The following is an 18,302-nucleotide window of genomic DNA, read 5'->3' as shown; positions in this document are numbered from 1 at the left end:
ACGAGACTCAGAGGCACCCCCACGGGACGAGCGCTCCTAGGAAGGTTGGGTCGGGACGCGAGCGGACTGGTAGACAGATACGCGGACGTACCGGACCACCTTAGGAAAACCATTAACGTGGGACCATTGCTGAAAAACATGGACCCCAATCTTCACGAAAACAGACGAAAAGCGAGGGCCGAGTACGTTGAGAGAACGCTAGCCCAGTTAGACAACACCGTATACACGGACGCTGCCGTATATCCGCGCGAGAGAGAACGCGTAGCCGCGACCGTAGTGGTAAACAAGGAAGGAAATATGATCACGTGTGCCACGGCAAAGGTCGCCGGCACAGCGGAGGCCGAAGAAATTGCCGTTGCGCTGGCGGCAGTAGAAGGCTACAGAACGGGCCGATCTCTCAACATACTGACGGACTCGAAGAAGACGTGCAGGAACTACACGAGGGGCAGGATCAGCAGAACAGCCCTTAAAATACTCAGCGGGGCAACCTCCGCCGAGGAGAAACCCAGGCATAACCTAATCTGGATCCCGGGCCACACGGGCATAGGGAGGAACGAAAGGGCAGACAGCCTAGCTCGAGGTAACGTATTCCGAGCAGGGCAGTCAAATGCTCCGGAGCTCCACCTACAGGCTTGCGAGGGGGGATACGCAGAGATCTTGCACTTGCATAGGGGAGCTAGAATTAGATGTCCACCACCACAGAAAGCCCTAAAAAAGGAGGAAGCGACCGGCTGGCGCAGATTACAGACCAACTCCTTTCCTAACCTACACATACTTAATAAAATGTTCCCGACACAATACAGAGCCACCTGCCCTTGGTGCGATGCCACACCTACACTTTATCATATCACGTGGGAATGCGAACGCAACAAAGCATTCCACCAACACGAAGACCCGAGTGCTGAGCAATGGGAGAGTCGGCTCACCAGCGGCGAGCTCGCGACCCAAAGGGCCTTAGTGCAGCACGCGACTGATGCAGCACGACTCAGTGGAGCCTTGGGGCCCACCCTTGCTGACGAGAAGTCGCCAGCGCCAGAGAAGACGACGGAGACTTCACAACCGCGAAACCCTTGAAATATCCAATAAAGTTTTCACTCACTCACTCACTCTGGTGGTTACGGTGCCCTTGCATCCCCACACCTTATTCTGCAAGGTGTTTGGCACATTACACAATGTGCATTCATATATGTAGGTTATGGGAGATATCTTGTGCAGTAAGGTGCCATAGACGTGACTGTCGATCTGTATTTTTCGAAGGGTGACGTTTCTTTTGTGGTTAGTCTCGGATGAAGTGAGGATATCTTCTGTCAAGCCTGGGTTCTCTAAAATCCTTCTGAAAATGGTGCCTGATTAGCGTATCTCGGGCTGAGGTGTTGGCGGCCTCGTTTCCTACCAGGTGGGTGCGTTCTGTGATGTCAATCTCGTAGGTGGCCTGCTGTAGTTCGACGAACTTCCTATTTGGTAATTCCTGCATGCAGACTGCGAATCACTGCGGATTTTGACGTCGAGAAAGCTAAGGGAACTGCAGCCTCGTCTGTTGCGTCATTTTTAATGGTTAGAGACCGTTTCTCTGAATGTGGAATCGCTAATGAAGTGGGCCTTCCTTGGTATCTTGCTACGTAAATGTATCTGGTTTCCTGAATTTGTTCCGCGCGCTTTGATCCCAAACTGGTGCCTGGCGCTGGTGATGCACATTTCGCGCGCTCATCCAGGATGCGCTGCTTGGCGGTTCTGCGCATACTCTCCATTTTCTTGTGAATTGCACGTCCTTTGTTCCAATTGGTTCACTTTGTTCGGCAAGCTCCTCCCACGTGAATTCCTGCGGGGAGCAGACGTTGTATAGAGGTGTACCAATGGTGATTTAAATGGCTTTGCGGATGCGAGTGTTCAGTTTTTAACTTGTTTCTTTAGATCCAAATACGTTGCTCCGTATATTATGCGGCTAATGATGAGTATGGATAATGGGTACGCCATTTTGTCGTTTCACACCGTGTCTTCAGCTAGCTACGCGGCGTACCAGGTGTGCCACTTGAATAACAATAGCCTGAAGTTTCGGGAGCGTTGCAGACCGTGAGCCATCTTCGGATTATGCAGGCCAAGGATGCCGAGAGAGTTTCCTCAAGAACTATTTCTGAATGCGGAATTTTGCGTGTCTTCCTCGGGATGCTGAAACGGTTTTCAAATTGCATAAAGTTCGGTGATTGGAAAGAAGGGGCTTTATGGGGCTTTGTGTCAAGTTTTAACTCTGGCTTGAAGAAGTGGCGAAATCGCGCGTTAAAGCGCGCCGCGGGCCCGCCCTCTTCGCTGGCCGGGGCGGGGTGCGGAAACTGCGGCACAGGCGGATATGACGTCAATCGCAGAATGCAGGCCGGCCGTGCGTTTCGCACGCATGCTTCGCTCCATCGCGATGGACGGATCAGCGAAATCTGCTTCTCGTTTGTTTTCTCCAGTTCGGTCGTTCTGTACTGAATGTTAAACAGTAGATACGCAGCTGTCGCGGAGTGGCGCGCCCTCCGATTGTGAGCCTCTCAGATGTAAAATTAACGTCGTTCGAAAAATATTTGCTTCATGTCATTAAAAGCAAACATTCTTGTGAGTGCGTGAAGCGACCAGTGGCATCAGTATAGTTTTCCGTTGTGCGAACATTGGTGGTCCAGGCGACATGGGGCTTTATAGTTTCCCAGAGGATAAGAAACTTTCAGCGCAGTGGGTCATGCAAAAAAAAAATCCTTTGGAATCAGCTGTGTTTTGCCTTGATTTTCGTGCCGATGACGATCATCGAATCTCGGCAGCGATTGCGGCCACTTGGGAAACCAATTAAATCAGCGCAACTGAAGCCCGGTGCCCTTCTTTCATTGTTCCCGCATGTAATTAGGTTAATACCGTCGTTTCACTGTTGACTTCACCGTCGTTACGCTTCATGTTTGGATCCGTGCTGCTCGCGCGTCAACAGCGCGCTCAAGCATCGTCCGAAGGCAGGACTGCATGCCGTGCCTTCCGCAAGCTGTCCATAGATCCCTTGCGCTAGCGTAACGAAAGCGTGCTGCAATTTATTGTTATCTCAAAAAATGAGCTCAGGGATAACGGAATGTCAAGAATAACCCCTTTTGAGTACCGCTGACCGAGATGCAGGCAGGCGTGATAACTGCGATACAAGCAGGTTTCTCTTCACAGCTGCATGTTTAGCGGCAGTCGCCGCGGTGCGTCGCGGTTCATCCTATCCTGTATATTAGCTCCTCTGGTAAGGCGGCGCCGTGATAAATGATATCTTAATTTCATTGTGAGACAAAGTGATGTACATTAGGCAGTTATATGAGTAGCTCGTTTGCTACAGCGCTGCTCAATCCCCAAGCGTCGTCTGCTGTCGCGCCGATGCGAAATAATATAGGCGACCAGAAAGTGCGCTCGGCCAGAGCGACTCGCTGCCGGCACAGTTCCGGTAAGCTCGCTTCATCTGGCGCTGCGAACCTGTTTTATTTCCCAGTGCGACTGAAGCCGGGTCATTTTTGGCGTTGCGTTGAATGGCGCACCACGCCAACTAAGCTGCAGCTGCAATGCGCGTGCGTTGGACGATACTCGAAAGCTGTAAAAACGCGCTGCGGATTGCATCATATGCAATGCTATATATTCCTTTTCTTGCTACTGAAAGAACAACGTTTAGTGTGTAAAGGGCCAGCTGTTCTACTTTTCGACTCGCGCAAATGTGCTGACTTTGCTTTCGCTGCCGACGTACTCGACAGCGTCTTTCGTAGCGCCGTTTCTTTTTCTTTTTTTTTTTGAACCGCTGGTTGCTGGAACGCGTACGGTAATTGTGCGAGGTGGTTTACATTGTTCGAATAATCAATAACATTTTAAGTCGAGCTGTCGAGTCACCTGAAGCGACGCGCACGCAGCAACATCGCCGGCGCTGGCCTCATACCGCGAATGACGTCATGATGGGCCCGGCCAATTACGGACAACAGCGCCATTTGCTCAGAGAGCAGACCCACTGGTGCTCGTTTTCTTGTAAAAAATGCTGTTTGTGTTCATTTCTGTCATTTTTAAGTATGATATATTCTTCTTCAGCGGACAAAAAAAAACAAACAAACTATAAAATGCCGCACAGAACTCATTTTTTTTTTGCGAAAAACGTTTCAGCTTACCTTTAAGAACAAGGAGTGCAGATTTCTCTTGTGTGCAATAGGGTCAGTTTTTCAAGTAGTTATTGATGCAGTCGACGCCTTCCTGTCGGACCTCTTGTTGATGTCCTGGGCAGCTCCCTCTATTCCAAACTAATTTTATCAACAGCCTGTTTAGTGATTTGGTCGGTCGGCTTGTAGTGTCCTCTTTATTTTCTGCCACCTTTGAAGAAGTCCTCGCTGGACGTCCCAAAGGTACAGGAGGTGAGAATCCACAGTTGGGGTTTCTGTTGAAAGGTCGATTAGTTTTGTTTCATGCTGGACCTTTCCCCTTAAAAATGCAGTCTAGGCTTCGAGGTCGGCCGATTACGTACTGATCAGTGTCAAGAGTCGGGCATGCAGGCCCTTGTCACTTTCAGGATGCCCCTGGCGAATGTCAAGTCAGGATTTGGAAACACTTGCAAAATTTTGTAGGCGTGTGCGATCATTCAAAGGGGTTAGCTGGTGATTGTGCATAGTCGTGCATTCGGACTCCCTTTTTATTGGTTATGATGTATCCCCAGACAGTGTGGTGGCGTACCACGATAGGCCTGTGTCTTTGTGTATTTCGGCCCAATTCCCGCTAGAGAGCATTGAAGCTTGGCAGGGGATCTCTAGGGGCTGTACACATTAAGGACGAACAGGCAATGCTCAGTCTTCCTGATCGGGATTACTTCGAGATGTCAACACATTAAGGACGAACAGGCAATGCTCAATCTTCCTGATCGGGATTACTTCGAGATGTCAACACATTAAGGACGAACAGGCAATGCTCAATCTTCCTGATCGGGATTACTTCGAGATGTCATATGGTGCTATGCAAATTTCCATTCCGGACCAGAACAAAGGATTAAAAGGAGCTAAATTGTGCTCAAATACGGAAGAGGCAGTTAGCCAATGATGGTGATGGTACAGCGCAAGGAACGGGACACAAGTAAACGAGGAGGGACACGCATGAAACACTCGTTTCCTTGTGTCCCGTCTTTTGAGCTGTTCCATCATCATGAATAACCAAATACCCCGCAAACTCGCTCTTATATGGCCAAGCATAGAAAAAAACTAGCGGCTAAAGAAACGTGTGAATCTGACTGACGCTCTTGTGCTGAATGGTTAAAGCGATCGAGAAGTGTAATTCTGGTTTGGAACTGTACGTATGACATCGGCATCACCAAATGGTATTCGCCAGAGCTTGAATTTTTGAAATTGAATTTTTAATGCTTAGTTTCACTTTCAATTGCGGGTTTTCGAGCGAGCGTTCTGACCTTTGTGATGTCACAAGGGAGCTCACGTGACACAAAAATTTGCCAACGATCTTCCTGATGCGAAATTTGGGCGCAGCTCATCAGCTGTTTCAGCTTTTCGATAGATTGAGGCAAAGAAATCGAGCAAGACATGTACAATTAGAGACTTTATTTTTCGCACATATTTCATATCAGCTAGTTCCTCTTCTGCGGGTTCGTTTCCTGGAAACAACTTAACTGGCTCTAAAGGTTTCGATGGAGGCGAAACGAAGAGCGTCCGCGTGCTTAGCGATGTCGGTTGTTGTTGTGGCTTTAGGAAGAAGGAAAAGAAAATGCACGGGCCTGCCACTGGCTCCGCAGCCGAGCCACCTCCGCTGCCTCGTGCAGACAGAAGAGAAAATAGAGCAGAAAGAAAAGGAAGAGGGAGAGAAAGACGCGCGCCGCAACAACAGCCGTCGTCCACCACCGAAGCGGTGGCGGGTGCAATGACGGCCTACAGCACAAGAAGTCGGTGGCAGGCTAGCCCCCGCCGCAAACGGCGGTGACCTACCTGTCCCAGCCCCATCAGGCGCCCTATCCTATGGTGCCATTCTTTTTTGGCTGGGTACGAGGGGCAACGCAGCGAAACGCAGGAACGGTCGCCAAAAAGCTTCGCTCTAAAACAGCAATATGACCGCTGCTTTGTAGTTCTAATTTATGTAGGCATTTAGACTAAGCGGCACCAGAAGACGGAATGACAGCGACCAGTCGACCGGCCATTGCAGTTTTTGTGCGTCTCGCGTGATCTCCTACTCAATCGGCAACCTACAAGAGAAGCAAAACTGCGTAGCAGAATAAATTCAGTTATAAGTTAATTTAATTAGTGTATCACGCTGTGACTGACGTCTACTTGTTCTCTTATTCTATAGTGGAATTAAGTACAGAAGTGGTCTTTGAGTATCCGAGCCAAACTTTAAAGCTTTGCTTGCTGCCGATAATTTAGAAATTATCGTGACTGTTTGCTTTATTTTTTCTTGCGCGCAAGCGTACGTCGAGTTGAGCGGGGCGAGAAGAAGCGTCATTTTCGATCGCCGAAATTTTCGGTGTTCGTGACGCTAGCTTAAACATGTTCGTGTTGTGGGCAGGGCTTACTTGATACCTATTACTCATTTGCGTTTTCTAGTTCTATTAGTAGCTTTTCATCCCTTGAGCATAATTCTAGAGCAGAAATACACCAAGAAAATACAAAACTTTGGTATGTTTACCCTCTTTGTACCGCCGATGGCTTCACGATTTGGATTCTAGCCACGAATTCGCCTGTCATTATCAAACGTCATCGCTTCCCAACTGATTAAACAATGCTCCCTTCCCCCACCCCTGCAAATCAACGGAGAGAGTGCAAACAGCATGTTTGCATTACCTACATTGATGTGCGAACTGTCCTGCGGGAACGCCTTTAACGGCCGTAAGACAGCTCCTAGCTTTTTCAACGCATAGATCGTCGCAACCACGTGACTTATACTGGTTCCCACAGAATGTTTATTGCGGTCCCAGTGGAGCCGTTAGCTCACTTTTAAATGGCTTTCTTTCGCGAAGCAAAACGGGATAGTTTGGGATCTGCCTGTCATAGGCGCTAGCCCTAAGAAGCTGTTGGTTTCAGTCTAAATTCGGATTCATTAAACTGGGCGCCCCTTCGCTGACTACACCTCACGCACGGATCATGCTGCCCCTTGCGATGTTCGACGTCACAGCGAGAGTTGAAGGAATAAGCGAGGACTTCCAGAAATCGATTTCTTACACGGAAAATTCGTTTTAGTTTAAATAAAGGATTTAACTCCCTCTGACTCTTCGAGGGCACTAGCCTGCATCCTGCATCGCGGGGGCAACAGCATTCAACTACGATAAAGGGAGACAGTCCATGGAGTTGGCAGTAGCGTGTAAAGAAAGATAAACGCCAGGGGCTCCCAAGACGGATAACTGTTTGCTCAGGGGTTTCACGTAAGGGTTTGCGCGCAAAGGTTCCCCGCACTTCGTGTTAGCTTCTCACTGCGCTCTGGCAATGCGTTGTTTTTTTTCTATCTCACCTGGTCAGCTCACTATTGCACCTTTAACGCGAAAGCGTTAAGGGCCCCGTGTCGCAGAAAAGTTGGCGTCGTCGTCGGCGGCCGCCGTGGCGCGTCGTCCGGTGTTGGCTGTGAGCGAAAAATCCCAGAAGCATTAATAAATAACAACGAGTAGGAAAAATCGCCGACCTGAGGAATCGAACGTGGGCCTCCGGGGTGCGAGACGAGCACGCTAACCACTCCGCCACGCCAGCTATATGGTTTGAAACGAACAAAGGCGTGTCTATTGATTGCTGTGTTGTCTTAGAAATGTCCCTTAGATAAGTGTATTGTGACGTATAATAATAATTATAAGCATGTAAATTACAGAAAACAGAGCACGCAGTTAAGCGAGTGGCAAATTACTTTTCCGCTATACTTCCTCTTCGCTTGGCGTGCACGTAGCACCATCGTGCGTGTGGCGCACGGAATGATAGACAGGGAACGGCCTCCGAGATCTTCATCGCGCCGGCTCGGATCGGCAACGATGTTGCCGACGAACTACGACTGCAACTTGAGGCCCGCCCGTTTCGGCAAGGTGGCTGACAGCGCTTCTACGTCCCGGAAGGATGAATAAATAAAAATGAGTAATTTTGGACAAGTTATGTTGTATCATGTGTACTACGTCTTTGTGTCGCTCAAAAGCGCGACAAGCAAATGAGTAGACGGTGCGAACGGGGCGTGATAACGCTATCGCGTTCCATTCTTAAAGGCGATCGAAGCTTGAGCGTCCTCCAAATTTTTGATTTAGTAATTGCTCTGTGTACACCTAAACCGCGCCGTAAGGGAAGGGAGGAAGGTGGAAGTGGAAAGAGAGAAAGGGAGCCGGTAGTGGAGGGCTACGGAGTAATTTCGACCACCTGGGGATCTTTAAAGTACGCTGACAGCCACTCCGTTTCGCCTCCATCGAAATGCAGGCTCCGTGGTTTGAACCCGGGAATTCTAGTCGGGCGTCTCACCACTGCACCGTTCTGGAACGCGAGCGATCATTTTGTTTGTGGCGTTGTTGCTGTAGCGCCCACAGTCATTCGCCATGTGGCTTAGCTGCAGACGCTTTTTTCTTATTACGATTTGCAGGCGAGCTTTGGCCTACCGTTTCGGCGACGCTGCCGCACTGCTTGAGGAGGATTCGGTGGGCGCCGGCGGCCTGGACGGCACCCCGAGCGGGAGCAGTGCCGCGGCTGCGTCTCTGCGTCGCCGCTTCGGCCGCCCCACGCCACCCCGGAGGCCCGGTCGCCCCGAAAGGATACGCGCCGATGGGGGATTCGGTGTGGTCAGTGATGAATCCCTCCTTTGCGTCCCTTGCCAGTTTGACTTCGATGTGCCCTGTTGTATCGAACGACGGCACCACCCACCGGAACCAGGGTGGAGAAGAGTTTCACTTCTACCTATTTTGTTTATGCTAGCTCCCATAATTCTCAGATAACAGTATGAGTCACGAAACGCCAGATTTCGGTCCGAAGCAATGCACGCGGCACTGGCAATAGATGTCACGTGACCAAACTGGCTCGTGTGACGTCACCAGCCGCGAGCAGGTGTTCGAGTGCGCTCCGGTGGTTGGCGCAGTCGATTTATCGGACAGCTGGGCTACTCGAAGACAATAAACAACTAGTTCGTACAGGCGTTGTTTTTTATTTCTTTGCACAAAGCGAACACTGTAGTCTTTGCAACAGTTTTTTTTTTTTTTCCGAGCTCACAATTCGTGTGAAGCGTGAAGTAGTGCCTCTGATGTGTATGGGTATGCTGTCAGTGAGGCTGTTTTATAGCCCACCACTGGTACGTTAAATGCAGACGTCTACCTCGCGAGCTGTGGAAGCTGCCGGGCTTCACATGATGCAGCGGCCGTAACAATTTCGGGGCAGTGCTAGCTATCAGCTGATTTTTATTTGCAGTGTGGAGGTACGTGTACAGAACAGAGTGCACCAAGTGGCAGCATTGCCAAGGTTTATGACCAGGAAGGCATTGAAAAGCCATTTCTTAGATGACAGGCTGAGTGCAGCGTTTTTCATACCTTCGGGGACAATTGGACGAACCACATCGATCAACGCCCTTTTTAGGGCATCCAGTCTGGCCGAAGCCGCAGAAAGAGAGAGAACGTGTCTGCTGTGCTCTAACTTGCCTGGTAGTGGGAATTGAAATCTGCTGAGATCCGCTCTGCAGTCAAGATCAGTTTAAAGAAATAAGAACCGAGTGCAGCCTCACACCTCGCGAGGCTCTCGAGCACGAGCCATTGCCCCAATATTGGGCTGTACTACATAACGGACAAAAGTATGAAACCTTGCCAGAAAAGACAGATTATTCTGTACTTGTGCCCTTACGTCACCCTTCTGTAGTTCTGTAGTAATATTTGTATTTCTGTAGTGTTCTATATGGCACTTTTATGTAGCCTATAGTACTTGTCTGTTGTAACTACACAAAATTTTGATGTTACGACACATTTCTGCTGTGAAAGCAGATTCACTGTCAACAAACTGCAGAGATTCTCTAGTGCCAACAGAACATTTTCTGTTGCTTTTTTTTTTCAACTGCGTGTATTAATATTGCGCTGATCCTATGCAAAGCTGGACATTGCCCATGTTTTTGCCTCCTGAGAAAGATGTACCACTTTGCCCAGTGCCCGTTGGCCTCTGTGCACAGGTTTACTGCAGCCCCGGCCGGGAGACTGGGGTGAGCACCCTGGTGCCGTTCGTAGCGAGCAACTACCTGTACAACTCTGAGGAGAGCGCCATCACATGGTGCGGTCCCCAGTCGCTGCTACAGACCATGTACTGGGACAAGCTAAAGGTTTCTGTCAAGAAGTCGTCGCTCAGCGGGAGCCACACGCGAGGGCGACCTTGCTCTGACATACTCATCACCGAGCTGGAGAAGATACGGTGAGTCCACCCTTGCTTGCCAAGCCTTCCTGGGCAGCCTACTATTTTCTGTGCTTCCTGTCCAGAGATCACTTTGATCAAAATGAAAAAAAAAAAAGAAAAAAGACAAAGGCTTCCAGCTCGACTGTCGAACAGATTCTCATTGATGTACAATGAAAGACAGCTGGAGCTTCAACTGTTTTTCAAGTACATATGTTACAATGGATGGATGGATGGAATATAGGAGCGTCCTCTTTGAAACTGGGTGATAGCAGTAGCTATCCTGCTCATTTTTTTCCTTCTATCATAATTATTGTTTTAGATTGATTAACTATACCATATCATTCTGTTTATTAAATTTTTGTTTCTACATTACTAATGTCCCTTCTTTGCTTTTAAGCCACCAATCTTCCAGTCGTTTTTTGCGAGCTTCTCCCGCCGGTTTATTCACCCGGCCACTGGTATCTCTAAAACCCAGAGCTTCAGGAACAGTGACTGCGCCTGCATCGACTTCCGGATGGATACCATTACATTCGAGTATAATATCATCAATTGTTTCACCGGGGTTACCACACACAGCACCTGCGTCATCTTCATTGTTAAATTTCTTTTTGTAGCTGCGTGTTCTAAGGCACCCTGATCTAGCTTCAAAAAGTAAGGCACTGCCTCTTGAGTTATCAAAGCAAGCTTCCTTCCTGATCTGCTTTTTCCACTTTCGGTATAATTTCACACTGTTTCTTTTCCATAGAATTTATACAATTTTTACCTTTTGTGTTTTTCACCTGTTGCTTAATGCTCTTTATTTATCCGTCCTTGTGACTAGCATACTTACTGGTTATTTTCATAGTTCTTTTCCTCCAATATGAGTCAACACTTTTAAGGTATAGGTATTTAAATACTTAGGCTGCCCATCTGTTACTGTCCAATTTCCTCAGGCGTTCCTCATATAATATTGCCGCAATGTTATCTTGCGCCGTCATGTGGCGAGCTCGGGAGACTGGCACGCGCTCGTCTTCTTCGCTCTCGGTGCTCGCCCGCCAGTCGGTTCCGTGCCTTATCTTGCTGGTGTGTTTGCTTAGTTGTGAGTAAATCTGCTTAACCAGTTCTACTGCTTCTCTGACATTTTTGGTGGAGGTGCTGGGTGCTCACGGGAAGCTGACTGGTCTGGATTGCCGCTGTAGTCACCGTGATTCGCGGTGGGGAGACAAGAGGACCACACTTGGGAGCTAAGCCTCTCAAGCAACGGCTTGCCTTGTGCACAGGTGTCGTGTCCACGGTGTGTAAATGGGGGTAGGGGGCAGCCAGAGGCTCTTCGTACATATGATCTACCCGGAAGCTCCACCAAAAATGTCACAGAAGCCAGTGAAACAGGCGTGCGCCGCTCGCGTCGAGATTCACCACGTAACTTTCTCGTGTTGCTGACTCCACACTACACTCCTACACTACGCCGCACCACAGTCATCCACTCAGTTAGTCGCTTTTTTGTCACTGCCACTCATGGAGGAAAAAAGACTGCTGTTTGCCTATAAATGAATTAGGAGAAAATTCTGTAGACAGTAATCCACAGGTTAAACTTGAAATCAAAATGCCTGCAAGGGATTGTGTACCAATGCAAGACAATGAACAAAGTTCATTTACTAGGAGGGAGCGCGCGCAGCCTCCGCAAGCCAACCTCCTCTGACGCCGCTCCCTTCTCTCTCCTGCGCGCAATGATTCTTGGGAATTTAGCCAACATAGTTGCCAGACTCAAAAGCAGCAGCGTACATATTTTTTAGTGACTGGATGTCCCCGCGGAAAGCCTACCGGAGTGGTCTGCCGAAAGTTGTGCGTCTCGTCGTAACACATGTTACTTTGTTTACAATTGTTGCATTGTACTTGTTGCATTAATTGTAACGTTGTAATAGTTGTAATTGTTGCATTATAGACACACTAGTGAGAACTGCAGGTGGCCTTTTCATGTTTGGTTTCGTTGGGGAGACTGCGAATTCGACATAACGTTGCATGCCTGGGGATCTGCATTTCCTAAATGAATCAGACGATTTTCGTCTCTAACAATACATGCACCTGCCCTGACAAACAAACGTTTCGTTTCTCGAGGAGTGCCCAGCAATATCCATAGGATCTTCACAAAAGGTCTCAATATCAAACGTCATTTTTGTACACCCATGAGATGTCCATGCATCCATTATTAAAAGATCACCTTTTAGTGGATATCCTCATGACCTTACCTTTGTGTGGTCGGGAAGATATCACACAGTGTACATAACTTCGATGTTATAATGTGACTTTCAGTGGACATGCATAGTTCAGCAGATTTCTGCTTTAAATTTTGATTCGGACTAAGTGGAAAGGCAGACAGCATCTTCAAGTAAAGCCCCTCAATTTCAAGACCCTGTATCTGCCCCCCCCCCCCCCCCCCGCGAGCGAGAAGACGCGGTCCACAGATGAATCATGCCGTAGTGCATGATAAAAACGTGGGCAGCTCGTTGCTCGTACCAGAGAGGTTGAGGAGGACGTTGGAGAGACTCGCTGCCTACATTCGCGATCAAGAAATAGTGCATTCTTTGTGGCGAGCGAAAAATATTAAATGGTTTGCTTGCAGACTCGTTGTATGATACATTTGTTATGAACATGAATAATGCGTTTATTGGGCGACGCGCTGTCACTTTCATGATATCTTCGGCAACTCTACCACAAAATTAGCGCGGAGTAGTGCGCTTTTTTTTTTTCTTTCATGGCGTCCGCGGCGTTCGTCTAGTTCCCTTCCCTGCCTCCGCTGCGCAGCCATAGAGAGAGAGATTGGTGCAGCCACCACAACACAATAACACAATGCACGTGTTGTCCTTGCGAGCGAGAAGACGCGGTCAATTTAAGTGCAACGAGGACGTGTGTCCACAAATGACTCATGCCGTAGTACATGCTACCTCTGCTAACCTTGGCGCTTCCGAGTATTGCAGCTCGCGCTTGGTGTAATAGTTCTGCACCCTACCAGTACATTCCTGTACAACCGGAAGCGATCCCCGGAAGCCAGAAGTGTCATTGTGCCTGGCATGCATATGTTGCATAGCTGACACAAGCTCACATCGCCTCAACCGCTCTCCGAGGTGCTGGCAGCCGCATATCGTCGCACGCGCGTCACATGGCCACATCTTCACTGACGAAGTTGACAGCAGCAGTCATTTCAAGTTGTTAATCGCTCTGTGCATTGCCTTGTTCGTGGAGTACGTACGTTTCTTCAAAGGTACGTACGTTTCAGCATTACCTAAGAGCACGACTTTTTCTGCTATGCCTAAAGCAAGAGCAAAGACATGGGCAGCACGCGCAGCTGCGAGGAATACTCGTGCCACGTTTTCTGCTCTTGGTGAACCCGACGAGTGTGCAGAAGTGCATAAACCAGAAATGGTAGTTGTAAAGCTAGCCCGCAATGACAGCCCGGAGCCCACTTCTGTCATGTTTGACCCAGAGTTTATTCCCGCAGCGCAAGGATCACCTGTGTCATCGGAACCTCTAGCTTTTTCTTTAAGCGGTGGGCCATTTTGCGCGCGTAGCCTAGAAAATATGCGAGCGACATTGCTGATATTGACATAAAGTGCATTTTGCGGGAGTGGATACTAGAAGAGAACATTATGCAGAAGGCCGCGACCTCCCTGCTATATTATTTTTTTTATCATCACTTTTTGCATGCCTTCATCGCAGAATGGGTTGCTGCTTTGCCATTTTTTCTTCAAGTTTTTTTGTGAAAAGCTAGGCTGGCTCTTATTAGATCACTTCAGAGAATAAGATTGTTGTCTTGCCATGCGTGAGGTGCCAGCTTGTTCACACTGTATATTTTCCTGGATATTATTAAGAGTGTATGAAACTCTTTTCCTTTCTTGCTGTCATTACACTCTACTTGTCCTTGTTTCCTCTCCCTGTTCCTTTATTTCCACTGGCTGCAGCTCAGTACTCAGGTGCTTAAGTGGCTGGCAACAATTTTCCCTTCTTTTTAGTATTTTAATAATGAACCACAGCTACTATACTGCTGTATTTGTTTCAGTGGCTGCGAGGTCAAACATGCGGTATGTTGCAACAGTGGATGATGTGCAAGCAGAAAGAAATGGCTCCAACATGATCCATGCAGTCTTAAACAGCAACAGGAAAGGCTTGCAAAACAAGGTATGAACATTTAGCCACTATTTTGTACAAAACTGTGTGTGTACATACCAGTTAGATGCCTGTTTAAGCATGGCTTGAACAAATTTAAATGAGCGAAAGCTCAAGCGGGATTTTGCATGGTTTACCAAGGCTGTACACGGTTTGAATTAGGGGGTTGCTCAAGCTTCTCATTAAAAGTAGATGCGAGAGTGCCTTAACACCACCTTTTCATTCCGCTATTTTTTTAGTTGGTTTTTGGGGAAAGGAAGACACAGTATGTCTCCCTTTTTAGTGGACACCTATGCTTAATTAGGTTGAAGTCATTCAGTCCCAGCGAGGTGAAATCTGAAGTTGCAGCCTGAATAGTGCAGCTTACACTGAAAAACAACTTCCAACCTTAACTGAAAAAGAAGTGAACACAAGTTAACTATCTTTGTTACAAAGGCAACAGGTTGTGAAATTTTTACATTCCTTTAACTACGGGCCCGGTGGAACTACGGGCATGTTAATAGGCTTATTTGCTTCGCACGCAAAGGTTTTACATCCATATTTTTTTACTCTTGTATAGCTGTAAGTTCTGTTGCCAGCTTTCAGACGTTTGTTTTGTGCATGCGGCCTTTTTTTGTGACTATTTTCTGTTACCTGTCAATTTCTTAATGCCTCACTTTATTGTTCACTTAATTCATCTTTCATATTTTCCAGGAGGCACAAGCACGGACGCAAACTGAAACCCATGAAGAGGGGAAGGTGTTTGAAAGCTTGGAGTCTTTTTGTGAATAAAACTATAATTCACGCTATGTGTTTTGCTCAACAGCTATCCCTAGCTCTGCTAAAAGTGCATGCTTGTACATCTTGGCAATGTCCAGAGACTGATTTAGCAACGTCCTCTAGACATCATAATGAATGTCCATGTGGACGTCTACTGTGAGGCAATAGGGACATCTCTGGAATATCCACTGGACCAATTGTGGGTATTTATGGAGATCCTCTGAATATTAAATATTTTGAGGGGTACATTTTATGTACATCTCCTGGATCTGATATGGTTGTCTGGGATAACAGGATACTCTCCGTTGGAGCGACAGCCCCGAGAGGTATATATCCGTGTAGTTCTTGCATCCCGGCACGCAGCATTTCATATGGCAGTACTTTTTGTTGGGCTAGTTGGATTCCATGCTTGCGGGACTCAGCGCACAAAGACAGAGCACAAGAACACAGCGGACGACAGGAAGAAGTGATGATCAGCGCTTCGTCTTCTCGTCCTTGTTCTCGCGTGCTTCGTCTGAGCGCCGAGCCCCACAAGCATTTCATATGGCTCAGCTGAGAGAACCCAGCCATACTTCGCGAAATACACGGGCGCACTGCGCGGCGGCGGCAGCCCCCACGGTATCAGCTCGTCTAAAAGTCCTAAGTTCCATCCACAGCCTGCTTGCAGCGCGCGCCTCAGGTTTCTAGTGCAGGCGTCGCGTAGCGAAGGCCACGCGAAGGCATTCCTTCAGAGCAAAGCGTGCGAAACCGCAACCAAACCCAGCTACCGGCTACCGCTTGCTGTATCACGTGACAGCTAATTTCCCTTGATTCTTTTCATTATATTTTTTATGACGCCGTCACTTTTTTTCACCGCGGCGTTCCCTCCTAGTTTTTTCCTTCCTCCATTTTACCAACCAACCAACCAACCGAGAGAGAGAGAGATCGCAGAGGCGGTGCGAAAAGCGTCCTCTGAATGGTGCACGCCAACCAATAACTGACGAGGCTCCTCCGCGCGAGCGCGCTAGAGCTAACCGGTGTCATGACTCATCATGCTCTCGTTGACCGATAAGTGGGACTCGCAAAAAAAAGAAATCATCGGAACTCGTAGCGCCCATCCGAAGTCTTCGCCTTTCATGGGCGTTGGCTGGGACCGCGCCGACAGTGCTTATCTGTATTTTGGAATTAACAGGTCTCGAATTAACGAGTATTAATTGGCGAGTTTCGGTGGTTGCGCGGAAAAGAGAGTAGGCAGCAGTGGCCGCCTTATGACATGAGAGTGTAGCGCAAAATGACGAAATACGCATGTGTTGTGTACCCTTTCTGTGTCTCGTCATTTTGCACTACTCTCTCATGTCAAGGATCACTGTTACTGACTAGATCGAGTTTTTCCGAGTTAAATCAATATGCAGAAGACTACGGTAATGTTCAACAGCCTCGGGAAGGAACAGCAGTTTACATTAGGTAGTGAAGTACTGGAAGTAGTAGGCGAATATGTCTACTTAGGACAGGTAGTAACCACAGATCCGGACCATGAAAAGGAAATAACAAGAAGAATAAGATTGGGATGGAGCGCATTTGGCAAGCACTCGCCGATTAATCAAAAGAGTTCTACTTAAGTTGAGAACAACCCAAAGGGCTATGGAACAAAAAATGGTAGGGGTAACATTAAGAGATAGGGAGCGTGCAGAGTGGGTCAGAGAGATAACTCAAGTTACCGACATTCTAGTGGAAATTAAGAAGAAGAAATGGGCATGGGCAGGACATGTAGTGCGAATAGAGGATAACCGATGGTCGCTGAGGGTAACAAACTGGATTCCAAGAGAAGGAAAGCATAGCAGGAAGCGGCAGAAAGTTAGGTGGGCGGATGAGATTAAGAAGTTCGCAGGGGTCAAGTGGAGGCAGCTAGCACAGAACCGGGTTAAGTGGAGAAATATGGGAGAGGCCTTCGCCCTGCAGTGGGTATAATCAGGCTGATGATGATGATGATGGTGAATTACATGGTTTCATCATCGATCCCCGTTCTGGAAGTGCGCAGCTTATAACTATGCCAATGAGGGTGTTTTTATTTATTTTTTTTGCCACGTGCTGGTGCGACGGCCGCCCTGTTCTGGACGTGCGCAGCTTATAGCTATGCCAGTGAGGGTTTTTGTTTTGGCACGTGCTGTGCGACGGCCGCCCAGACGCGACGGCGCGTAGTTCGAATTATTCTTTGCGGAACCGACTCGCGTTCGATCGAATTAACGAGCTTTTAGTTGGCAGGTTTGAGGCCAAGCACTGAGTGGTCGACGGGTTGTGTGACGTCGCGAAACAAGATGACATTACCAAATTGAAATGAGCGGCCAGGTAATGCACGTCCTTCCATGTGGAAACGTGAGATGAGAATCGAACGTTGTTTGCAGTCGCTCTGATTGACTACAGACTTTCGTGACTGCCACACGGTCTTGTGCGGGTCACTGGTTCAAGGTTAGGCCAGTATAGCTTAGCTTATGACTGCCCGTGACCTGACTTTGACTCGACCTTTGATTTAGCTTTCGACCTTGGCCTAGACCATGAGCCACACCAGTACTTAATCAATTTAAGCCTCCCCTGAATTTCTTTTTTACCTAAATACACCCATCCTACTTTTTCGGGCTTGTCCACGAAAAAGAGCAGGTCCGGCAAGTGAAGAACTGTTCTTGCAGGCTTCTCACGTACCACCCATACCTGCTGTGGCCGCTAGCCGTGAGCCCCGTCCAGAATATGGACGACGTACTGTTGGTGTTCGAGTGCGTCCACTTCGGCAGCCTCTTCGACGTGCTCCACACCAACACCCAGGTGAGCGCATTGACTTTGCCGCTAGGCACTGGCTCATTGCACTGCACATGGGACACGACTGCATATTTTTAAAATTTTTTATATTTTCCCCACTCCATGGCATACTAGAATGGCACACTTCTACTGTACGATTGGTTTCTTCTCGCCGCTCTCTTTCGCTCGGTTTGTGTGCCGAAATATGACTAAGTGTGGCCCTCTCCAGTGACGGGAGGAATGCGGGAAATACATGGGGTGTTTCTTGTTATTTACAGCGAGGAATAAAAAAGTGGCTGA

At 48.2% G+C, this 18,302-nt stretch overlaps 1 protein-coding gene across 2 annotated transcripts in view; it reads left to right on the top strand.

Moving 5' to 3' along the window:
* The window catches only part of LOC146177856 (uncharacterized), a 142,573-nt gene that overhangs the window by 62,654 nt on the left and 61,617 nt on the right, over window positions 1-18,302 (top strand). For both annotated transcript variants that reach the window (XM_084580618.1, XM_084580617.1), the window contains exons 3-5: window positions 8,557-8,752; window positions 10,117-10,352; window positions 17,897-18,029. In XM_084580618.1, coding sequence (XP_084436744.1) covers window positions 8,557-8,752; window positions 10,117-10,352; window positions 17,897-18,029 — 565 coding nt within the window. The remainder of the gene's footprint in view (window positions 1-8,556; window positions 8,753-10,116; window positions 10,353-17,896; window positions 18,030-18,302) is intronic.

The sequence above is a fragment of the Amblyomma maculatum genome, chromosome 10 (assembly GCF_055883805.1).
Source record: "Amblyomma maculatum isolate TAMU_Amacu chromosome 10, ASM5588380v1, whole genome shotgun sequence".
NCBI classification, from domain to species: domain Eukaryota; kingdom Metazoa; phylum Arthropoda; class Arachnida; order Ixodida; family Ixodidae; genus Amblyomma; species Amblyomma maculatum.
The sequence above is the reverse complement of the archived record's forward strand: the minus strand, read 5'-3'. Positions and strand labels throughout refer to the sequence as shown.